Source organism: Pseudopipra pipra, chromosome 4, assembly GCF_036250125.1.
Source record: "Pseudopipra pipra isolate bDixPip1 chromosome 4, bDixPip1.hap1, whole genome shotgun sequence".
Lineage (NCBI taxonomy): Eukaryota > Metazoa > Chordata > Aves > Passeriformes > Pipridae > Pseudopipra > Pseudopipra pipra.
In genome coordinates this window covers 67,373,993-67,399,582 of record NC_087552.1, presented here as the reverse complement: position 1 = coordinate 67,399,582, position 25,590 = coordinate 67,373,993, and the positions used below count along the sequence as shown (strand labels likewise).

At 41.2% G+C, this 25,590-nt stretch overlaps 1 protein-coding gene across 7 annotated transcripts in view; it reads right to left on the bottom strand.

The window, feature by feature from the left end:
• Positions 1-3,612: 3,612 nt before the first annotated feature.
• MXD4 (MAX dimerization protein 4) overlaps positions 3,613-25,590 on the bottom strand; it is a 41,259-nt gene continuing 19,281 nt past the window's right edge. For 4 of the 7 annotated variants that reach the window (XM_064653407.1, XM_064653408.1, XM_064653410.1 and 1 more), the window contains exons 4-6: positions 13,084-13,198; positions 9,926-10,085; positions 3,613-8,945 (exon numbers count right to left, since the gene is read on the bottom strand). In XM_064653407.1, the coding sequence (XP_064509477.1) occupies positions 8,797-8,945; positions 9,926-10,085; positions 13,084-13,198 (424 nt within the window). In that variant the 3' untranslated portion in view covers positions 3,613-8,796. Of the gene's footprint in view, positions 8,946-9,925; positions 10,086-13,083; positions 13,199-18,157; positions 18,246-19,525; positions 21,730-21,801; positions 21,959-22,754; positions 22,915-25,590 lie in introns of those variants that run through there. The other 3 variants (XM_064653406.1, XM_064653411.1, XM_064653412.1) reach the window with 3 other exon arrangements.

Genomic DNA, 25,590 nt, shown 5'->3' with positions numbered 1-25,590 from the left:
CTCGCATGAGGTTTTCCAGATCAAAATCAGCACCTGTATCACTCACAAAGTACAGAATGCTGATTTCTGGTATAATGTGGTCTGTGCAAGACACTTCTAGATTAAACCCTGACCTGGCAGTGAGTTCTCCTGGGTAAAAGGAGCTGTAATGCTGAATTTCTTCCCATCAGAGTACAGCCTGATATGCAGCTGCAAGTTAGGCTGGCTGAAGTTTTCAAATCGTCTTGCAGCTGGGAGTGCATTGTGTCTTTCCGACGGTAAAGGAACAAAAGCATTCACCAGCTTATTTCATAAGACTGTGCTGTTTCAGTTCAGTCAGTTACTTGCAGTAAAATCAACTTCTCCTACAGCAGTGTTTTGCAGGGTTGTGCTTCACAGTATTGTGGTTTGGGTTTTTTTGTTTCATAAATATCAGTGTTTCAGTGTTACTCATGTAAAAAATGCCTGAGTAAAGGCAAATTTTAAATACCTAGAAAACTTCCTAAAATTCTGCTGTCCTGTGAGCAATTCAGCTCTTCCACTGAAGTCCACATCCTAGATGAAAGAAGACACACCTGATAAAAGATTGTCTGTCTTTTTTCTATCAAATTGTCTCTCTGGGTTGCTGCAACTAATGCCTTCAGTTCCCTGCGTGACTGGTTCCTCTCCCTCTTTCCAGACTCACATGGCTACAATGTCCCACTTCCCAAAACCTATGTCCCTGTCTGTGTAGCTGGGCAAGCAGCACTATATGCTCATTCTGTAGCCGGTTTGGAGCTACATCCGTGCTGGCCAGTGGCCACCTCTTGAAAACAGTGAAGAGCTCAACTGGACCACAATCAATGCAGGAAATAATTTGGTTTTCTTTCTACCCACACAGGGAATTTCTGTGAAAGTTTTCATCATGGATTATTATTGCAGCTTCCCTCCTATCTCTGATTTGTCAAATTTGGTGAAAATTAGCCAGAAGGTTCAGAAGTTATCAAGGAAAGAAGGAGGGGAACAGATGGACGAAAGAGGAGTTGACAGACAGCATGATCTCATAATCCCCGCTGGCATAGGAATTCAGGCTAGAATTGAAATATTTTAGGTCAGAACATTGTGCACATAAAATTCTCATTTTGAAAGAACAAGCCTCTAAAGGGAAACAAATTTTCATTTGTTAGACCATCCATCAGCTTTGAGGGCAGAGATTAAACAACACACTTCCCCTACAAAGATGTCTTCAAAATTTCTTACAGCCCCTCTCCCCACCTGACCTCACCCCATGTACTTCACTGTTTCCTTTTGCAGATCCTTATGAGTCAAGATTGTTTTTCTCTGATTCATTTTTTTTCTTGGTTGTGTTCAGTCAAAACATAATTAAAGGCTTACCTTACCCTTTTTTTCCATAATACGAGCAGTCGTTTTGCATCTGTGTCTGAAAGCTGGATGGGCTGCTGAGATAGGATACTGCCTTTACAAGCCATTTAATGGTGAATTCCAGCAGATTAAGACATAAACATTTCTGGAAGGATGTCTGCAAGCTCTGCACTATTCCATCCATATCGTGTTGTGTTTATTCCACTGCAAAATATGACATCACTGTGCCTGATACCTCAGAGAGAAGTTCTTGGTTACCCATCATCCAAGGCTGTAATAAACAGCCACCAAGCAGGTGTCACAGCTGGGCAGTCTAAACCCTCCCACTGGGATACATCTGTCAGATGAAAAACTCTCATAAAAGTGGTTTGCTTGTTACTGCTTTAGGATTTGGTTTTTTGTTTGGGTTTTTGTTTGTTTGTTTGTTTCATGGGGGTTTTATTTGTTTTTTTGTTCCGTGGAAAAAAAACCCTCAGAGGAGACATGGACATAGGTTTTTAGCTGGTGAACTGTAACTGTATAGAAGCTTTTTCATTTTGCATCATACTGCACACCTGCTGGCAGCAGCAGGATGGTAGAGGTCCCTGCTGGAAATTGCTGGAGTAACAATCAGTCTTTGGAAACACCCTGTTTTAAAAGGTAATTCATTCCTTTAAGCAAATATATATTCTGAATTAAGCATGGCTTTTGAAGTGCCATGTGAAGTTTCATTATAACAAAGTCATAAGACAGGAATTTGGCACCAGCTTGCTTTCTCTCCCAAGTGCATGTATCTTCTCTCCAGAGGAACGGTGGATTTCATTCTGAGACCTTGTATTCCCAGAAAAGCAGGTCAAAGTGATTAGTTTTCTTCAGCTTTGTTGGATTCACTGCCATAAATATACAAAAAGCTCCTCCACCTTTGGGCTAACACTCCTATGTATTTAAACATGTAATGCACAAGGGGATTTGTTTTGTTCTAGAAAATGGTTTGTTTACTCGCCTGACCCTATTTTGAATGAGCACCCCAAGCAGGGCTGCTGAGCCAGGCTGTCTGCAAATGGGTTTTGTTCTTAAGAAACTGAACCCGTGTGTGAGAACATGCACTGGGACTCAGCAGGAACCTCGGCAGGGAGTGTGCAGGACCAGATCACTTCCTCCCACTTCCTTGCTCTGCTCCCTCTCTCCCATCAGCCTCCCCACAGCTCAACCCCAGTGGGGCAGCAGAGGCACAGGAGAGCAAGCTTTGCTTATAAACAGATGATAGGACATGACAGATGTCATAAAAGAAGCTGTGCAGGTCATAAACTGTACAGGATTTACAAAAATAGTGTCCCCACATTTGTCATAATTCTGTTACCCCATGCAATTCTTGTGCTGAGAAAAGTGCTGTCACAAAACACAGCACTGCTAAAAGTTTGATAGCTTTTTTCCTGTTAGAGATTAATTTACAGTAAGTTACTAAGGACTGGATTGTATTTTATGCTCATTCTGTGATAGTGTTAATTTCAAAGAAAGCTGTGATAAATTAGTTTACTATGCTTTGTGCAGGAGGACTTTTACTGATTCAGCAGCTTAACCTACTCAAATCAAACATAAACATATCAACAAGCTACTTGCCACTATTTCAACTTAAAACTACTATTTCTGTATTTTTAAGACATTGCCGTATTTAAGTCCAACATGTGTGACAAACACACACAGACCAGTGGATGTCACACACTGCAGCTGAGAGTAATCAATGTAATTCAGAAAAGCATTTCAGCTCTGTCCCTCGTCTAGTCTCTCCTAGTAACAAATTAAATACTCATTTTTGTCTGGCTGCACGTCACTTATGATGTGACTTTCATATTCAACAAAATACACATGCAGAACTTGCAGACTGCCTCTTAATGCTTTTTTTTCTGCCTTGTACAGAGCTGGAATGATTTAAAGTATAATTACTAAGAACAGACACTAATGCATTTCAGCTGGCACTTTGTTTTACAGGTTGGTTTGTCTTCAGAAAGGTAATAGTGGAAATTTATACAGCACCCATGGTTAGAGACAAATAATATTAATAACTATTGGGGTTTCATCAGGCCAGTGTGTGTAAAAGAACTTTTAACAGCACTTCAGCCTCCATTCCATGCCGTTCATTTGAATTGCTAAAACTCAGTGAGCTCCTTATGAAATAGTCATTAAACCAATATGTAAAGATTTACAGCATGTAAAGACTTTCAAAGAGAAGAAACACTATGCACAAAAAAACCAAACGATGACATTTTTAAAAAAAAACTGGATACCACAACAAAAAGGTATAAAAATTTGTATTTATATTATGACGAGATAATGATACAACACAGTACTCCGTGTGCTACAGAACGTAGCAAGCGCCATGTACGTGCGTACAAATGAATCTGTATAATACAGTAAAATGCATCTCACAAACTATGAACCACTCCTTTGGCTCTGGGACCCAGAGGCTCTGGCACAGAACCCACTCGTAACACCTTTAGGTAACAATTTCACCATTAAGCAGCAGAAGGCTCTCAGTCAGTGCTTCACCTGCACCAAAGTTTCATCACTTAAACATCCGTATTGCACAGACCCTTCCAATGCCATAAATCCCGTGTAACCACAGTTTATGCCTCTCGTGCAAAATGGAAGAAAGAAATTCTGAAATTGGGGTGCCTTCCCTCTGCTTTGCCAGTGGGCCAGCCTCTGGCTGGCCATGCCTTCCTAGGAATCCTTTCCTGGGATTATTTACAATACTTCAGGCAGAGAGAACAGTCAAGATGACCAAATGGTTTCTGGACTTTTCTGTTTCATATATCCCCTGGATTTTAATTCTGGGTGGTTACAGAACACACTTGAATGTTTTCTTTGCAGCTACCAATTAAGAACAGTGCTTTTAGGCAGTCACTTAAGCAAATTGGCTCATTTCATTGCTGGTGAAATTAATTTCTGGTGTGTTTGCCCCATTAGTATTTGTAGGGAGTACAGCTCTTCCTTAAAGGGTATCTAAAGAGATTCAATTATCCTTCCACCAATTTTGGAAAGTGCAAGTTAGTGCACTGTTACTGGCTCATAGCACACAAGACAGTGGCCTCTACCAGTTAAAAAAAAAAACACAACAGGTTTCTGAAAGAGTAATTTGTTTTGCAAACATTCCTTTATCAGTGCCATCATAAAATGAAGTGTATAAAATTAATATTACTTAATTAAAAACTGTGATGATGTGGCTGTTTTCAAAAATATTTCTTCTCCACAGGGCTGCTCTGCGAGGATCAAAAATTTCACCGCTAATTACCAGTCTGCCAAAAAGTTGGTAAAATGGTGAAATAATCACCTGTTCCGGGAGCAGAGACTGCTGTAAGTACCTCCAGGAAAAGCAGAAGTAGGTCTGCAGGCAGAGCCCACAGTCACCACCTCTTTCCGTTTCTCAGTTCTCCTCTTTTGGCATTTAAGTTCATGTGCTGAAATGGGTACAGTTGGATGCTCAGAATTTTTTTTCACTTTTTTTTTTTAATACTAAATGTTGGTGGGCTGCGTGTGGTATAGCTGAATCCATACTCATCCATGTCAAAAAAAGTAACACACAGTCTTAATTCTATAAGTTAGATGCAAGTTGTGTTAGATTTTAAGTCTTTTTTTTTTCATCCCAAAGCTTACACTAATAAATTAGGGTAGAAACTGATCTACAAACACCAGATGAAAAACTAGCCTTCTCATGGATTTTTAGGGGGCTTATTATTTCTGATTTAATCCAGTAAAACTCTCTGAACCGAGTTTGTCCTTTGCTCAAGACAATACAGGATCCAGTCTCTGGTTAACAATGTGTTGAAGAGTTTCTACTGCCAAACCTGCTCTTTTCAGAAGATAAATAAATCAGCTGCAATGGGCCTGGCAGGGTACAAGTTGGGCAGAGAGATTGGATGTGAAGGAGGATTCATCCCCTGAATTACAGTGGAGAATTGTGCAGAAAAAACTAACAATTTTAGGCTGTTTTTTTATGCCTCTCTGCGGTGATGACAGAGTGCACTCCTGGAGCTGGAGGAAGCGCTAATCCAGGAGCAGTGAGGAGGTGCGTATCCTCCCGACACCTGCCTGCTGCAAGGGAAAGCCTTTCTTCTCCCCTCAGGAAACAGGCCAAACCTCCATGTCTCCATAAAAAGAACTTCTCGATGACTTCATCTCTCCAGAGCCCTTTCCACAGAGGAAAAGACCTAGCAGCCCTGTAATCTTGCCTCTACTCCTTCTTTTCCAATGTGCTAATTGCAGGGGAATTAAGATGAGCTGAGCACTTGGTACCTCCTCGCCTGCTAAAAGCACCGTCAGGACACAACATGGCAGAGCTGCCGAGGTGGTGGCAGGATTTAATCTTGCAGCCAACAGTTTGCTTTTTGCAGTCCTGTCATGGTTACAGGTACAGTTGTGTGCACACACAGATGCACGCACAAATGTCCAGCTTAAAAAAATTAATAACAATAACACACTTTGCATCCCACGGGGTTACGGCCACAGGTAGCGCTGCACTGGCTGCTCAGTAGCAGGAGAATTGTGTCCCTGAAGGAATGTCAGAGTCTCAACTAAACCTGTGGGACTGCAGCTCTGCTGGGGGGGGTCAGACCAGCCACCAAGCCCAACACTTGGAACTGTTGTGCCATTGCCTCTAACTGGGCTGCTGCTGTCTGGGGAAGCTGTGCCTGAAAATTCCACCTTAAACTGGGCTGCGCTTGAGGGAGAATGACACAGGCAGTATGGTGTCATTTTTCTTTACCAGCATAATAGCTCCCAGCTGTAATAACTGAAAAAGTAAAAACAAATAAACCCTTTTTATTTCCACTCAAGATTATTCGAGTAATTTTTATTGAAAATATAAGATCTACAAAGCCATGGATACCCAGCGTGGAAGAACTCATTAAGTTAGCACATTCATCTTTAAAAGGAAAATTTCAGGTTGACCTAAGGTACAATAATGTTCAATTTAAAGTCTCGTTTTTTCCTTCTGTAAGTTTCAAATCTTTTTTCATTCGGAGGTTCTGTGCAAGAGCTGCTTGTCATGAAAGGAAACACTTTACAATCCATGAATGTGTTCATTATATAATAAATGAACAGCAACAATATACTAGCCTTTTTTTTTCCTGTTAACAGTCGTGTGTTAAAGTAAACTCTTTTTTTTTTTTTTCCATGATTTGGAAATTAGTTACATATGCACCAAAGGAGCTAGTAATTTCTGCTGCTTGTCAGCTACACACAATGAGTATATTGCTGTGTGCTTTCCCCAACAATGAGGATTTTAGTAATATGCAAGGTGTATAGAATGTAATACCAAAACCTGCATCACAGAAAATTGTTAATTGTTTTTTAATTCAGCTGCCAGAGTTGATAACCTTAGGCCCCTCCCCAGAGCCAAAGTAGGGGTGGCCATCCATTAGGTTATGTAAATTAAATGTATGTTTTCCTTGTTGGCAAGTTCCAAGCAGTAAGCGAGAGTGCAAACAAGGATCTGTAAGCTGCCACAAAATGATTTCATATTTCTACCCCGTGTTGTAAGAGCCAAAGGGAGGACACGTATGTCAGATGTTGAAAGAACAACTGAACCTTTGTTTTTGATCATTATGGTCAGTCTGTCATGAGGTCTTGTATCCAAATGCTAAAAATGGCACCACACTTGGACATCCCATAGCCTTACACAGTACGTTTGTGTTTCCTCAGCCACTGAGCGCTGGTCTCACAGAGACCCTGACTTTATAAGCTAACAAAATATAGATTTGGGTGCTGAAGAATCCAAGGGAGGGCTCATACAAAGACAATTAACCCTCGCACCAAAACCTAATGTTATGATTTTACTTAAAGCCACACTGAATCGGTTGTGAGAGGGTGAAGATATAAATACACACCTCTGCTTCATCTGCAAGAAGGTGGACAACTGACCATTTGAACAGAGGGTCTTGAAACAAAGCTTAGTTGTCCTTTAAACAATGAAAAGGAGAGGCATACATAAATGGTCACCAAGGCACAATATGACAAAGGTGAAGAGTCCCTGAGACTCTGGTCTGGGTCTGTACCATTCCCCTCCCTATACAAGTAAATGAGAACATTTAGGAAAATATAATACAAAATCTCTTACAGGAAATATAGACTACACTTGCTAAAATCACTTCCCTAAAAGTGTTTATAGCTTTTTTCTTTTTTTTTTTAATTTTTAATTTTTTTCCTTTTTTTTTTCCTTCCTTTATTTTTTTTTAAAAGACCTTCTTTAAACAGGTAATGCAAAGACTGGTCCATTTTTTTCTTACCCGGCAAGCCAAGCTCTAATGACTTCACTAAGCAGAAGTTGTATTAAAATACATCTTCATAGTATTGCTACAAGTTGGGTAAATATGTTCTGAACAGCTTGATGAGTACTAAATAAACTTTGCTGTTTTACAGCATACATTTTAATTTTTTTGCACTTTTTTTAAAGAATAGAAAATGCAATTATAGTGTGCAAAAGAAAAAAAATAATTATCTTCTAGCTGAATACTGTAATCTTAAGCCATGCCTTCCATAAAAATGTATTGACATGTGTAAATAGAAGAAAAGAAAAAAAATACAAGCAAACAGATTTCATTTCCTTGCAAGGAAAGATTAACTATCACAAACTGGATCACTTGAGTTCTGTATTCTTCAGAGAAAGAAATGAAAACAACAACCCATAAAACCACTGAAATGCTTCAGATGTCATCCATTCCACGATAACAGGTTAAAACTGCCATGTTGCTTTCTACTGCTCCCATTAACATGGATAGAATGATTTGCTGCTGGTTGGATACTGAATACAAAAAGCAAAAGAAAGTTGAGATCATCCCACATGAAGTCATTATTAGAGCTGGCTTTTCCCCCGTTTTGAAGTACAGTAGTGACTTGTAAATACAACCTTTTCTAAAGATCATCTGAGATTTGAAGATTTATCTGCCTGCTTTACCCAAACAACAACTGCTGAAAGAATTTGCTCTGTGAAGCCCACTATGCAGCATTCAAAATATTCTGGGGGTTTGTTTTTTTTTTCATGAAAAAATACCACAAAAAGTAGGTTTTTTTGTATCTCTGAATCACTAACACATTGTAGATTCCATTTATTCTTCCATGTTCGAAAAATGGTTTCTGCAAAATCAAAATAACTGTCAAACTCCCTTACGCCATGCTTCCAACAGTTTGAATTTAATTCTTCTTGAATGGAATGACATAATTTATTTCCTTTAATTTGCAGTATGGCTACATCAAGCTAGCTTTAAGTCACAACTGTACCTAACCACAGTTCTCTGCAGCAAACCCATGATTTACAATATCTAATATTGTGGTTACAGTGCAGGGAACCGTGGGTAAGAAACCTCCATGTCAGAGTACTGTGGTTGGGGTTTCCCGGAAGAGTGGCAGTTGACACCTCTGGAATATTCATATATAAGTGCTTCAGTCAGATGGTCCTGAGTTGAACAGGTAACTCAGGCACTATGAGAGCCTGGCATTCAGTCTGCGGGAATGTGTGTAACCTCCGTCACTCGAACCGCTTTGCAAACTGTAGTGGTCTTCAGCATCACTGGCACTTCCAATACTGTCCATTTCACCTGGAGTAAACTCCATTCCTTCAATGTCTACTTCTAAAGAAAACATAAGAAGGCACATTTTCAGAAAGGCAGCAGCTGTAGCAAGTAATTATGGGCCAGTGTCAATCAGCATTCAGGTGGAACCTGAATCATGCTTCATTTTCAGTAATCAAAACAAAAAGAACTGGCACAGTAACTCCTGAGGAAATGATCATCTTGTCCACCTGAGAATTAAAATCCCTTCTGTCCTCAACCACATAAATACACTGCATGACATCAGTACCAAATGCTGTCCCAGAACTGTTCCAACCTGCACATGACACTGATCTAGCAAGAACCTGACCCTCAATGGCTGTAATAGCAGAAGCCCCACTCCTGGTAATTCCAACCCATACAGGTGTTGGCTGGCGAGGACTGTGGCGTGACCATCTGTCCCCAGTAACTGCCCCAAGACCGACCACTCAGCTCCCACAGGCCCTGAAACAGCCTGGGCGAGTGCTCAGCACGGAAAAACTTCCAAATGGGAAAATAAGAAATGGCGACGGGCAGCTCCAAGAGCTCTGTCTTAAATGAGAACCAAATGCAGAGAACCCTTGGTGATTGTTACACAGAAGATGCTTTAAAATTTCACAATAAATGATGTGGAATTAATTTATTCACACAAATTAATTAAGCCCAATAAGACTTCTTTTTCCAAGAGAAAATATTATGCCAGCCTTACCAGTAATTACACTAAAAATTCAAAACATTAAATGGTAATTGTTTAAAAAACTGGCAAAACCACACACAGGAAAAATAGCTTTAAAAATACACACAGTATTAATAGCTTCAAAACTGATTAGAAAAAAGAACATTTTCCAAAGAATGTAAAAAAGTTGCAGTAGTTTTTTATTCCTCAAGTAGCATTATGGAACGATTTTGTCTGGGTTCTGCTGAAAGCTCAGTTTTAGTTCTAAATGACAGTTTCTCGTTCCCCTACTTCCCTTTTCCTTCCTGCTCCTGTGACTCCCCTTGGGAAGCCCTGGTTCAATTACCTTGTTCAGAGTCAGTGGATATTGTTGATCCCATGCTGTCAGTGCGGATACGCTCCATGCCCTGCACGGATAGCTGCTCCAATCTGCGCTTGAGGTAGCGGTGTTCCCGCTGTAATTGTTCTTTAATATTTAGAGCTTTTCGGTCCTGTTCTTCCAATTTCTTAAAGGGAGAGGAACACAGTAAGCTGACTGCTTTTACCCACGTTAAAGCAGAAGTAACTTAAGGTCTTCTCATAAACAGTAATTTAAAAGCAATATAAACACTTTAATTAAAATGAAATTTAAGAATTTAATTTCTTAGTTAGCATTCTGCAGAGGTCAGTACAGTTTTGGCAGGCTAGATCACAGCTGAATTTGTCTCACAATAAGATATATGGATGCAGGAGAAAAAATAATAAAAGAAAAAAATCCCTCAGAGACTCTCCTACCACTGGCAGACATTCCTTGGCTAAGGCCAAATTATTGTTGCCTTGGTTGTGGGGAATATTTAAATCATTTTATCAGGCAAAACTGGCATCATCTTTGATAACTCGAGTGCAGCTCAGGTTTCAGTGAGAACATAACACCACTTTAGGTGAAATAAGAGACTTATCTATCACCATAAAGGAACCATCCTGAGCTTTTGAATGCTCTCCCTCCTACCACAGGCCATGGAAAATTTTAGTATTTAAAAAGCTTAATTAACAATAAGCAGCATTAATTATATATAGGGGGAGGAATTTACTAACAATTCTCTTTATTCTTAGATTTTTTAACTTGAACCTCTGCAGAGCAAATATGATAATTCTGTGATATCTCCTACAAAATCAATGGTATTAATCCAAAATTTCTCAGCAAACAGCCTGTGAAAGGATTCTCCCACATATCTACCTAAAATCTCCCCTCTGATAGAATAACAGCAGGTATTAATTTTGCAAATAAAAAGAATACATGCTGCACAGTTGGTCCAAATGCAGTAACAGAAGTAGCATCTTTTAATATTTCAACTGAACCCTCTTCCAAATCACTGATAGCTGTGATAATTAGGGAAAAAAGTGTAATGAGTAAGATGGGATTAAAAGCATGAAGGACACACAAATCAAAACACCTTTTATTACTAAAAAAATTATCTAACTGATGCAGTAAATTACAGGTTATAGCAGTAAAAGCACTTATAAGAAAGAGCAGATTTCTCTGTGAGCTGTGTTTACACGACTGCTGAGATTTAGGAGATGTGCAGGGAGTGAATACAGCTGCTGACAGTGTCTCCCCGCCATCTGAGTGAACCTGGGCTTGCTTTTCTGAGGAGAGTGGGCTGGGACAGTGCACAGCAAACCACAAGCAAAACCCCTCAGAGATTTTGCTGTTCCAGTGCAAGCCTGAAATAAAAGCATTTCTCTCTGAAAAAATAACTGACACTCTTAAACTGGGCAGTTTCCTGGCTGAATGAGATCTACGCTCTTCAGCCGGGTGTGAAGCCCCCTCCCAGGCAATAACACTCCGTAGAAATGCATCAGAGGTGGATACACAATGTTAAAATAAGAAAAGGGGTTGGTACATCCATGTACACAACAAACCAAATGTGCCCAATTGATCAGATTTCCTCTTCCTGTATTTTCCTGGCTGCAATCCCAAACTCTAACAGCTATTTTAGGAATGAACTCTGTGATTCATATCCAGGAGACTCAAAACCGTCCAATCTCTCAGAGTAAGTTTCAATACATGGGGGTGTGTGCGAAAAGTTCAAAACTAATGACTGTGTTAGAAATGGGAGCTGGGCACAGCCATGCTCTGGCAGTGCAGCGAGGAGGGAGCTGACCTGACAAAGAGGAGCAATTAAGTGCCAACCCAGTTAGGGCAGGTTCAGTTAAAATGTTAAAAAGAAAGTTAAACTTCAGTCTCAGTTTTCAGAAAACGAGTACTTGGTACTGCACGCAGTGGATTTGGAAAGAAGCTGTTCCTAGCTTTTTTTATCAGCAGCTGAAATGGTAACTACAGGGCTAATCTCTCACACTCGCCACTTGTAAAAACAGTTTTTCAATTTGTATGCATAAGCCCATGATAGGGGGGCAGCCCAAGACAAAAACCACATGCAGTGCCTTTCACGCATGTTAGCCTGAATTATAAACAAGAGGCCAAAATCTCAAATGGTAAAAACAGGGGTTGCCCAGCTGGAGTAAATGTGCTTAGAAGAGCTGAAGAAGTAGCTCTGCAAATCTGTTCACACAAATAGTTTTGCTTAAATTAATCTTTAATTCTTCATATGAATTACATTTCTGTAACTGCAGTGCATCTTAATGATGTACATCAGCAGGCTGTTCTCCAAAATATGCTAAGATTACTGGCAGTGTTCAACCTTTCCTGACACTTTTCTTGACCTGTTTCCCTGTAACACTGAAAAAAATGCCAGATGAGTAATTATAGTCCTGGACACAGCAGCAGAAACCTGTTCTTTAACTTTTATGTTTGAATACCTCTTTGTCTTATTTCTGCACATAACCAGGTTCCCTGAAAATGACGACAGTGAAAATGGGAGTGAAGGTGTCTTTGGAGAGAGGAGGCCTAAGGAGTGATTCACTTTGTATTACCTTTGCCAGTGCCTGCACGGCTGCTGGATCACAGGTGAGATTTTGGGCTGTTTTTTTTGTTTTAAACTTGTAACAAGGGGAGCCAGCAACTAGCAGGAGATTGTATTTAATTTTGGGGTTCATTTAAATGTTTAAAAAATGCTTCAGAACCTGGTCAGCAAGATGTGGGATGTGGATAAGGCTCACTAGTAGCTATAACTCTTTTGACTCTGTTATTTTTTTTATCATGAGTGGATCTGGCTTTTTACATTGAAAGCAATGCAATACAATGTTACCTTGCTCAGTCCTTAAAAACCAAACATATTAATCAACAGCTTTGATACATATATATTATTTTTTAAACTACAGTGTAAATAATTACATTAGTTTGTAGCTAAGCAGAAATGACTCTTTTATATATCTGAGACTGCCGGGTAAATTGCAAAACCTTGATACTGTGACTGAAATCTTTGCAACTAATAAAGGCCAATATATCCAGAACATTGGACATATGGATACAGATTTTGTGTGAAAATTAGTTTCCTCTCTATGGATACACATTCTGGAAGATTCTCCTTCAAAAGAAACAAAAACATGCGTGAATGTTTTTACCTTGATATGCATCTTAGCTCTTTTCAACAGACTTAGAGTGGTGTGTCTGGTGCTGTCCGGCCCGAGAGGCACAAGCTGTTTTAGCTGTTCCAAATATAGCCGGAGTTTAGCCCGCCTGCAATCATTAAAAACGGAGAGCGTTGTAGTAGAGTTGCACCCGAACAGCATATCCTATATGCAAACACCATCTGCTTGCAGGATCTCTGTGCAGAACTCGAGTGGCTTCCTTTCCCCTCCCTTTGGCAAAGTTTCAGACTGAAAGGTCACTTGAAATGCAATAATGCTGCTGGCACACTCAGACTGGAGTCTCATACCTGTGTTTCAAAGCAGTCTGCTCAGCCTGGTCAGTCCCATCTCAGCCAAGCGGGAGTATGAGCAGAGATCTGAGAATTCCAGGCAAGACTGCACACTCAACCCATGGCTGGGTAAGGAATTAAATCTGGGATTTTGCTTTAACACAGTGATTTCTGCAGGCAGAGACAGAGCTGTGGGCAGCTGCAGACCCTGGTTCCCCTCTCCCCATTCCTATCCCTGCCTGCTGCCATAGGACACACTCCTGCTCTGCAAGGCAAGGGCACCCATGCAGCTCTGCACAACTCAGAGCTGTTCCCAGACGCAGTTTATCAATATTGTATCAGGGAGGTCCTGATGCCCCTTCTCTTCCCTTCTACTGACCCACAGTCCCCCCAAGAAGGAGACGTTCTTCCTCTCACTGTACAGCATTTATTATAAATACACAAGAGAAAACAGTTCCAGCCATATTCCTCAACAACTGTGTCCTGCTTCCTCTGTTACTGCTTTGCAAGTGTCACTACTGCTGCCCTCAACAATCTCTCCTCTACTAATGACATTAATCTATCAATAAAAAGAGGATGAACAAAGTAGTATTTCTAAAAATATCTCTTTTCCAAACCATCTCTCTTTGAGAAAGAGAAGCTGGCAATACAATAGTCCACGAAGCAGTTGCTTCAACTATCCAAAACAAGGCAGTGGCGAACCAAAGAACCACGTGTGAGTGTGTTTCTACAGCTAAATCCTAAAGAAGGTCTCTCCTGGTCTTAATTCACGATTCTTGAACAGGAATCCATATGGTTCAATGAGACATAAATGCATGCCGAAGCACTTCCATGAGCAACATGGCTACTATTTTCCTTTCTCCCAGCCTGTTACAGGCTGAACAAAGCGATGACCTGGAGCCGACATCCCCCACACAGCCATAAGAATAACTGAAGCAGATCTCAAGGGTGAGATGAATAATCATCTTTTTCAAATCTGCTCAATGCTGCATGAAGGAAACAAACATTGCAGGGAACTCAATGCTTCTGGTCAAGAATGAACTTTTGAACAGTCAGTTCAGAATCACAACCCAGCATCAGTGTTTGAAATGCAGCTGAAGAGGATTTAATATGCACCAAATGACAAATTACACATGTGTAATTGGAATGATTACTGCAATGTGAAAACAACCTGAAAATTAATGGGGAAAAAACCCAAAGCAAAATAAAATCAAATTTAAATACAGAACAGTGATGACTACACACTCACACATCTAGTTCTAGCTGCCTAAAAATCAGCAATGTATTAGGCAAGAAAGAAAACAGCATTTCTATAAAACTGTCAATCCTTTCCTCAAGCCACTTAGGGAAAAAGGAATATTGCTGAAAATGTGATTCACAGGAGAAAACTAATGACAGACTTTTTGTTTAGGCCTGGGGTTTGTTTTTAAATACAAGGCTCTAAACTTACCCATCTAAATCCTTTCATTTAAACAACATCAGCAAAGGCTGGGCTAAGTATTCATAAAAACAGCCCCATCAGATCCCCGAGGCTGCTACCTTAAACTGGGATATTGATCTTTAAAACAGCGAAATACCCAAATTATATCTGGTATTTATACAGAAAATCCTAATCAGGTAAATTTTTATTTCTGTGCCTGTAATCTCTAACAGCTGCCTGGCCGGGTTTGCATTTTAAATACAAAAACTTGTTTCAGGGACTATATTCGAATAATCTTTTTGTATTGTAAGTGGCCTCTAAACACACACGCAATCGTCTGCGTCACTCAGCAAAACTTGGATGCAACTGTATTTAGACAGCTGACAAGAAAGTGGGGACTGAAGATAAAGGAGGATATGGAAAGGAACAGAACAAGAATAGTACTGAGGTGGTAAATAAAGAGTTAAATGCATTGAAATGGAATTATCTATATACTTGGAGTAATTAAAAGTCTGATAAGGAATATACAGAATTGTTGATCTAAGATCTACTTCGTATTAATCCTGGAAAACGTTAATGAAACCAGACTATGTACTCAACTTATCTGCCACTATTGCTATTTGAGGAAAGTCTGCTTTCCACAGGGAGAAAGTAAGGCTTTAGTGCACATCCTTACCATCGACTGGGGAGTCAACAGAAATACTGCCAGGATTCAGGGGCATGGCTGTATGCCTTTTTAAATCACTAATTCTTTTAGGTTATCTGCCAACCCAGTAAAGCAGGACTCCACAGAAGTGCCATGAAAAACACTAAGTTAAGAAGACTATTTTAACTGACCAATGAGAAGAGTTAAAAAGAACTAAATATTAACAAAAATGCTTTAGGCATTCTCAGCACTAACAACTGATAGCAGTAAATGTAATAAACACACTTGCTGAAAGATCTCCTCTAATTTCACCTTTTTTTCTTTTCTAAGGGACTTTTCCTTTCATCTAATTACTCAGCATCTATAAATCTGTTAAAGATTTTAAAGCATGAGCTTTACGCAGATCTTTACATAAATGCAGGCATGCTTATGTGACTAATTCATGTATTAGAATTGATGGCATAGATTGTGAACGTACAAAAAGAAAACCAGCCCACCACAATTCCTGTGGTGCTGGAGTAAATATCCCCATATCTTTCATTTTGCACATCTTAGAAAAAACTGTAATAAGAATGTAAGAAAACATTTCAGGCATGTTATGTTAACAGATCACACCAGCAGGAACAAGGGACTCAAACTTCACAGCAAATAAGTTGTCTCATACAGACTCTGCCAGCACTAATTTCTCTCTTTTTCTGCAGGGACCTGACAGCTTTTGCTTTTCCTCGGCTGCCTGTGACCACCGGAGGAGGGAAAGGCACTCACAGAGGTAATCACAGCCGGAGCTGCTTTGTGTTTTGCAGCTCACACCTTAAATTCCACCTAAAAAAATAAGCAGAAAAAGCAACCTGATCTCAAGAGCAACGGGGTAACAGTCTCTGTGCATGAAATGTGGTTGAAGGTGGGTAATTACACTGTGCTCCAGCTTCGGACCCCAACTGCTACACCTTCGCCCACACCGAGTGTGGTGTCAGGCCAGGACAGCAGTGCCTACAGAAGTGGGCACTGTTCTCACCTCATGTGGATGCACAAAAATATCCCCCTCGTCACTGGTACTGAGAATCCATCAGGGAAGGTAGGGATCTAAAAAAATGCCATCCAAAATGTGAATCCTCAAGCCTGCAGCTCTCCATTTTGGATATAGCCCCACATATGGAGAGGTGCACGGGTGCCCTATCTCTGATTTACCACACTGTCCTTTGTGCCAGCTGATAAAGGGGTTTCAGATGTTCAAGACTTCAGCGTTTCTCCACAGGAAAGCTCACAACATGGTCCTATCAGTCTGCATTACAGCTCCTCTAATGCTTAATAAGCCCACAGATTGTCCCACTGGAGGGACAAAGCACCAAAACAGTGTTGTTAAGAATTTCCCTGTAGAAGGAGGACATCCAATGGAACGGAATTTGAGACCACTCACTGACTCTAGTCCTTGGAGACTCCACTTTGCTCCAGCGTTCAGCTGTGGAAAGGCACGTTCACCACTTCTCAAAAAAAGGTTGCCCCTAACCAATTCTGAAATTGTGTTAAAGGAGTCTACTAAATAATGGTCAAGAAGCTTTGCCACATGTATGAAATCCCAGATGCAAATCCATTTTAATGCACCAAGAAATGGAATACCAAGATACAGAGGAAAAAAAAAGAAACAAAAAAGTCTATTGTTCACCCTAGATAATCTTCATTCCAAGGAAACTGCAACAACTCCAAGAAATTCCTACAACTACTTGACAGGCAGTTGCAATGGGAACAAAATACTTCTCTGTAGGGCCAAATAATACAAGAGGCAATGGCTGTTAATTGTGAGGTTCAGGATGGATATTGGGAAACTAATTTTTTTATTAGGACAGCAGTGCACAACCAGAATAGGTTGCCCCGAAAGGCTGTAGAAGGCAGTCCCTGGAGGTTTTTAAAGATTTACCCAGACAGAGCCATAAACATTCACAGATACACATTCATGTCTATGAACACGTAAATCAGATTGCCTGTAATGCTGCAGCATTTGACTCACATTCGTGTAACAGCAAAACACACACAATTGTGCAACTTGAACCTGCGCCACTCTGATTGATACAGTGTTGGCATGTTTGTGAAGTGACCTGATCCACTGTAGCCTTTCCACAGGGACTCTCCAAGGCTTTTTCAGGCCCAGCACTGCAGACAGAAATGGCCTGCAGCCAGTCAGAGAGCAGACAGTTGTTCAAGCAGCAGTTGCACAGTTTTCTGACAGCAGCAAAGGTGCATTTCCTAAACCATTCAAGTATAAATCTGCAGACTTTATTTGGAGGCCACTGAGCTGCACAAAGCCAGCTGGAAAGGCAAAGTGCACACCCCCAAGCAAGCTCCTCAGTCCTCAGCATGGCATGGCTCAGCCAGGCTGTGGGGACATTAAACGGTCAAAGACACTCATGATACAGGGTGACAGTGTCAAGTTGATGTGAAATGTGTGTCTGTCCATCCTGCCACCACAGCTGGGCACCCCATGCAGACAAGCTTCTGACAGCTGACATGTTTATGATAGGTAGCATAGGGTGGGCACTTCCTTAAAGCTGCATCTAAAGACATAAACAACAGTTCCCACTGTTGGCACCATGCTCCTGACTGCCAGAGGTCACTTGCTGAAAGTGTCAGAAGGGCTATGCTCATCTGTTTCTGAACATTTGTGGGCAAGAGCATAAAACTCACTAGAGAAAAGTAAAATTCATGACAAGTGTTCACCTTGCACATCCTCCAGGTCTCACTCCACAGCCTCCTGAAATTAGAAGAATGACTCTCTCACGTGTACCCATTCTGTGCTGACCCAAAGCTGGTTGTAGAAAGGAAAAAGCAGCTCTATTAGCAGTTTGTCATCCCATGAGAAGTACCATTCCCTTTGGTCCACACCCCCTCCCTCCTACTAGCAGATTGCCCAGTCAAGACATGGAGCTGTCCTGGCCATACTGGGAGGCACCTTAGACCTGCAGCATCTCCAGCTGATGGGCAGCAAGGATCTGGAATGCTAGGAAATGGACAAAAAGTCACTCAATGTCTGTATTCCCACACTGCCTGCTCTGAATTTCCCTTCCTGCTGGCTCCAGCAGAAGCTGGTTGCATTAGACATGGTGTTGTTGCTTCAACATCCACAGCCCAAGGTACCTCTCACCGCAGTGCACCACCTGAGCACGTAAGGGCATGGAACAATTCTGGCCTCACAAGAAGGCCCTACTTGTGCTTTCTCCAGGGTGCCTTAATGCTAAAAACACTTGTGTGGCTGAACATGTGTCTGTGTTTCAGATGTCCCAAATTTAATCTACTAAACTAGCTCTGTGTATGGGAGGTTGACATACGCTCGAATCAACTGCTAAATATACTTGTTTGGTGATGTTCTGAAAAGAAAAGGACACTTACAGATCAAACACTCAAATGACACTGAAAATGCAATCGCTACAAGCCATGCTAGTGAGAACAAGAGGCACTTTTGAAATAGATGCAAAAACTAAAAATTCGTCATTTCTGTACGTTAACCGTTTCGGTCCAGAAACCAGACAGAATCAGACCCTATCACAAGGCAAATTTAGGACAAATTTAATACAAACAAAACCCCCACTTCACAGAATAGAAACATATTTGAAATTGATCTAGAAGGCGGCACTACAAGCTAGACAAGAGTTACTGAAGCATTTCTGATTCCTTTTCTCATGTTTCACATTTTTTTCCACATTCAAACCCATCCTGGTGCTGTGCAATGAAGTTAATACACAAAGGTTTAAATATAGAGCAGTTACTAAATTTTTCATTGTTGCATAATGACTATGTAATCTGGCTTAATAGCGTACACAGGATAAAGTCAGAGAAGAATCTCTGCACCAGAAATTCACTTCTGGAATCAAATGTTCTCCAGGTACATTGTGAACCAAAGTAGTCTGGCCTGAGCCCACAACTCTGGGTCAGAGACACTGGCAGTGAATTAATGGTTGTGTTTTCTCCTTAAAGAAACGAGAAAACCAGACATGAAATCCAGCATAAAATACAGAAGTGAACTAATTGTAAGACACTCATGTTTTTACAGGAAGACTCTTCACAGATTTATTTATGAAATGCAAATACCTGCATGCAGGGAGCACTCAAGTTTTAGACAGAATCAGCAAACAGAAGCTCAGGATCCTTTGATACATGCACTGGTCAGGATGAACACAGACAAAATCATTACCCATAAAGTTATCATTATTTCAAAGTTCTTAAGAAATGCAGAAATGCAGCAGTAGAAATTTCCACATTGTGACTTCAGGTTCACCTGCCACCAAGGTAAAATCAGGGTGAGGAACCCTGTCTGCCTTCTGACTCCAGCTTCAACCCTTTCTTACTGGAGCTTGACACAACAAAGCAGCATCTCTTCAGGGCTGCAGCTCTTTTTATTCTGTGCACAGTCACGCTCTACAGCAATGAAGGAATTTTCCTGCAAACTGTTTTAATGATACTGAAAATTCAATGTGTTTGTATTATTTTGTATAGTCCTGGATATCATGGCCACATATGTAATGTAGGTAATTATGTAATTATATACCCAACTCTGTTTAGTAGAAGCTGGTACTGAAGCATACTTGCCTTGCTCCTCTTTAAGCTAACACATTTACTGAAGTGTCAGGAATTACATATTTACAGCTCTACAAGACTTTTTATAAGCTACCAAAGATGATTCTGTACTAATTAAAACACATTTGTTTACAAAGCCATTTAAAGAGATTATATATAAACTTCCATCTTAAGAAATCACAGACATTCAATCAGATAAAAATGGTTCTAAAGAAACCTATTTATTAATAGTCCAGACAGCATTTACCATATCTCCAGAAAAATATTAAATACAATGGAAGATAACAACCCTCACTGCAATATAAAATCCTGTCTCTTCTAGATTTATTTCAGTCAGAAACACTTCCAATACTTTCTCCTCTACAAAGGGTACCTCAAATACTTCTTTTTTTTCCAAAGGATGCTCCAGCTCACACTTGAGCTGCACAATCTATTTCAACTGCACAACAAATCTGCTGTAGTGAAAAGGAAAGAAAACCTCTCAGTATTAAAGCACTGTACCATAGCAAGGCACCCAGTGTGCCGATTGCTACGAGATGTGTGAAAAGCTCACTCACAGCCTTAAGAGTCAAACCCAGAGAATTCAGTTGCTCTCTTAACAGCAAACCTCTTGCCTTTCATTATCCAAGGAAAGATAAGCCAAACACCAGTGTTCTGCAATAGATGTAGGGGGTTTTTTTCATATTAAGAACAAAATCCTGAAGTTTGCGGTGCTGGTGAAGATTCATCAAAGGTTTGTTCCATGTGGCATTTTTTGCCTGTGTCTAAGACCTCACAGAGGCCTCTGCAACTAAATTCAGCAGCAAAGCCCGGGAAGGCACCGTGGAAACTAACAAGCAGAAGGAGCTGCGAGTGCCTAATTGCAGTGATTGTTAGTGAATTAAATGCAACAGCCCTACACTCAGTGCAACCGCCCGCTTTATTTACTGTGGTAACCAGGAGTTTCATCCTCTATCTGCTTTTTCAGTGTGCTGAACACTTGTTTGCATCTGTTTTGCTAAACTGAAATCAGCCAGATTGCTTTAACAGCCTTGGTCTTGGGGTACCTCGGAGTATCCAAACACAGGACATCAACCACCTATGAAGGCAATTGCTGCATCTCTCCCCATCACAAGCTTTGAGAGAGTCAGTGCTGCCATGGACTTATCTGCAAGTTTTCATGGGAATACTGCTCAGAAACGTGTGGTGCTGTTTCTAATGCTAAGGAAGACAGAAAAAAACCCTCTGCTGCCTGTTATACAGCTAATGATTTCCATGTTTTGCACATTTTTATCACTCTGAGAAATATTTTAGTTCTCTTTTACAGTATATATAAATGCACACTGCAGCACTCACAGTGCTTTTTATTTACTTTCACTCAGTGCCACTTCAGCCTACTTGCTGAGCCTAGACTCCACACTTGACTTTTGCCTTTTTACCTTCCAAAAGATGCCACTTGTTGTGGAACATATGCACGGTATCAGAACTTATTCCTACATCTTTCAGTAAACATAAGTTAAGGGAGGCATCTGCAGTGCCTTAAATGTATGCATTTTTGGCCAGTTAAGCCTCTTGGCAGCAGTGCACAGAAAGCTACCTGGGATGGAAGCTGGGGACAGATGAAGAGTGGCTGGTCTCTAAGAGGGAAGCTGCTGACTCTTAAGAGAGGGAATGCCTCACAGACCTTGCTGTCCATGTTGCCCTCTTCCTCTCTCCCTCCTTTCCCCATCCCTCCAGTAGCACCTTGCTGAATGCAGTGACAGTTGCCTGTCCTAAATTACAAGCACTGGACTACATCAATGTTTCTTCACCTCTCAAAATGCCCAAAGCAGACTTCGATGCACTTTATGCTCCAGTTCCCACCGGAAGGTGAGCTGTGGTGGCCTGTGTACTGCCATAAGGCAGGGACAGCAGCAAAGATGAGGGAATGACAGCAGCTCCTGAGGCTTGCTTTGGGCTGGAATGACCCTGTAAAGCAACACAGACAACACTAGCATGAGAGACCTGACCAGAGCCTCAGCAGCTGGTGCTGGTCAGACTGCCCAGTGCTGCCCCTTCAGGAGTGCACTGACAGCAGAAGCAGACAGACTGATGAGGGTCCCAGAGTCACATCTGACTTAGGCCAGCAGAAGGAATAAAAGCCCTGTGGCACAGTTAGTGCCTGTTGCTGTACTGTTCCTCAACCTTCTCCCACTTGAGCTCTCCTGCTGTGGCAGAGCAAGCACGAGCTGTCAGAGGTGTGTGAGGTGTGACAGAGATGTGTCACAGCACAGTGCATGCTCACCCACGGAGCTAAACTGCCCACAGACCAACCCAGCAACACAGGAGGCACTCAGAGGAGCACTTGGACAAGGCAGGGCACAGGCAGGCCCATGTCAGCAAGGACTCTGGGGCAGGTGGAGCACCAGCAGCTCTGACTGGTATCTGGTTTACCCACTGGGAAACCATAGCCTCGGGCTCTGCAGTATTAAGAGCTGCAGGACCAACATCTGACCACTCTAATCTTCTCTCCTTGTTTTTTAACAGACTCCTCCCTGCAGCCAGGCTTGTCCTCACAGCTTGCCCCAGGCTTCAGCCATCCTACTGTCTTAAGCTGCTCTTATTTGAAGAGCAGCCATGAAGGGTTTAAAAGCCCTTCCTTGTCCTGGGTCTCGCTGATAACTAAAAGCAACATGAAGAAATTTGAGATGTGCTTCATGGGAAATGTCAACAGGAATTTACAAGCTATACAAAGATTCCCAAAAGCATCATAAGCAAAACTTACAGCAGCTGGATATAATTTGTCTTTCCTGGATGGCGACCATCACAAATTTACATGTATGAGATTCTACATCCTTCAACCACAGGTAATAAAATATCTGACCTTGCAAGAATCTGAGGCAACAGAAATCAAACATTATGGAAACAGCTAAAACGCACTGCAGTATGTTTTTGCCCTTGTGTGAATTTCTCTTCTGCAAAGAAAAAAAAAAAAAGAGATTCCAACCTATATTTTAGCATTTCAGCCTTTAGGTTGTGCTCATCCATAAAGAACAATTTTCTGTATTTTAAACCTTCAAAGTCAATGTCAGGCAAATACGAACAATTCTTAGAGCTACAGAAAAGGAATTTCTTTTTCAGGTGTCTTCTATTTTTGGCCCCGTTACCTAATGATTGCCTTTAACATTTACCTCTCAAATGCTTTTAAGCAACAGTGAGGGAGGTGTCACCTAGTACCACGAGCTCAGTGTCACACAGTACCTACCTAATCCAGGCAGATGAACAACAGTGCCTTGTGGGGAAATACACAAGTGATGGAAATACCTTTGTACACTCTGAAAACAGAGTCCACAAAAAACTAATCAGCCATGCTTTTAATAAACTTATTTAATACTTCATTCAGCCAGCCCATTTGTTTCGCACATTGAAATGCACACACTGCAATTTAGTAGTCCTCCTAAATTAGACCTCTCAAACCCATCTGTCTTACTGGCACTCAAGTTTCTTAGATTACACTGCAGGGAGACTCAAGTTTGTCTGCTACCTCAGAATAGTGTCAGACCCAATTAGATAAGGAAAGTGCCATCACAAGATCATGACACTACAGGATCAAGCAGTTCTAATTCCCACTTGAAGTTACATGGAGGCACACACGTACTTACACCCGCTGCCCACAGAAACCCCAAGAGTGGATTAGGACTTGCAACCATTTACATGAGAGCAGTAACGCTTTGGCCCTTGCTGGCAGTGGAACACCACAAAGCAAATTTCCACAGCACATCCAAACCCACACTGTGGGTCTGCAGTTCTGCTACAGGTGTGTTTGCATTTGCCACCTTTCACAGTACTCTTGCAAGGAATTTGTTGAGGACTGCAGAGCAGGTCAAAGAGAACTGCATTTATTTAAACAAGGAAAAGCTGCGTAACAACAACAGGTCTGCACCAGGTTAACACACAGAGGGGAAAAGGATGATAATGATGATTTTCCACAAATTAACCATTCACCAACAGGTGGTTGAAGAGGATGCAGTCTGTCTCACCCAGAAGCGGCTCCTGAGAGCGTGTCTGTCCCTCTTACATGAACTTTAAGGCACAAGGTGTAGACTGGCTCTATACACACAAGCTACACGTTTTATCGACTGACAACACCCCAGAGCAAGTCACTGCTCACAAATCAGCTCATGGCTTGAAACCGGCTTTAATTATCAGAACTGTTTCCCCACATCAAAATGCTAAGCAAGAACATCGTGTCTCAGGACAGCTGCCAACAGGAAGGATCTTAAAAAAAAAAAAAAAGGAGGGGGGAGAGAGACTACAATGCTTAAATAAGCCTAGAGAAGTTGAGCTGCAGCACAGCACTAAGCCAAGAGAGCACAGTACTGGGCCTAGTGAGCTTTTTTTCTGCCTAATTTTAAACCTCCCTATAGACCTGGTTATTTTATATGTATGTCAAATGAGGGGAGAAATGTCTTCAAGATTTTTTTTCTTACACCACCACTGTATGATCCCAACTTAAAGGAGAGGCAAGTCAAGTTGAATTATTTTAGCTAAATTAAAAACATGCATTGCTGTCACACACTGAGCACAAAGCCTTGGGATTGCAGACAGCCAGAATTAAGCAACCTTTTCCTGCATCAAGTTAAATGAGTGTGAAGCACTAATATCTGCAACACTGGATACCTGTGACTGTGGTTTTATTGTCTGTTGTATCCCTTTATCCAAATACCAAGTAAATACAAGCATCCAATTTAACTAGCCTGACATGCTGTAGGGACTCCACATTTCCATGTGCACAAGGCACCAAAAGAAACAACAGCAATTTACACCACTGTTTTAAAACCTAATCAGAGTTAAGGCAACTCTCTCCAGTTCAGCACCTAAACAATCACTTTCTCATTCTCAGAGGTAGGAAGTTTTAAGCTCTGAGCAGGAAACTATCAAAAAGAGATATTCAGCGCTATGTGTTACTTCCATTTTTGCTTTTGCTATTACTTCCTCAGCGCATGTGCCCACCAAAGCTTTGTGGCCATCTTAGAGAGAGCAGCTCATGATGGCAGCTTGAGCACGCACAAGTGAAGTTTACTGGCTTTTGGGGAGGAAGGAGATGGTTGGGCGTTGCTGTATTTTACAAATGTAGATACTTGAGATGTGCTCCAGCAAAACAGTTGAGGTGCCCTGAGACAACAGCAGGGTGACTGTTCCAGCCAACTGAAGGCTGGTTCAGACCCCAAGTGAGAATGCCAAATGAAGAGAAGAAAAGCAATCACACTGAAGTAATTAATAATACATGTCCCCAAATGTCTTGCTGTATGTCTCCAACTCCCTCATCTAAACCTTGTAATTAGAGATGAATAGAAGACAGTGAGGTGTATATATAAACAAATTTAGGGGAAGGATTAAATGCACTGACTGTAATTAAAGATGGTCTCTTCCAAGACTGCAATGGGTATTCTTACTTTCAGATGAATTGAAAGATGAGCAACATTTATTTCCCCCTGCCAAAGAGCAACAAAATACAGCATCATGGGACAGTGGACACTTGCAGATATCTGACAGTCCTGCCCCAAAGTTTAAATATAGCTTGCCACAGCACAGATGGTGCCTTGTTTATAATTTAATTT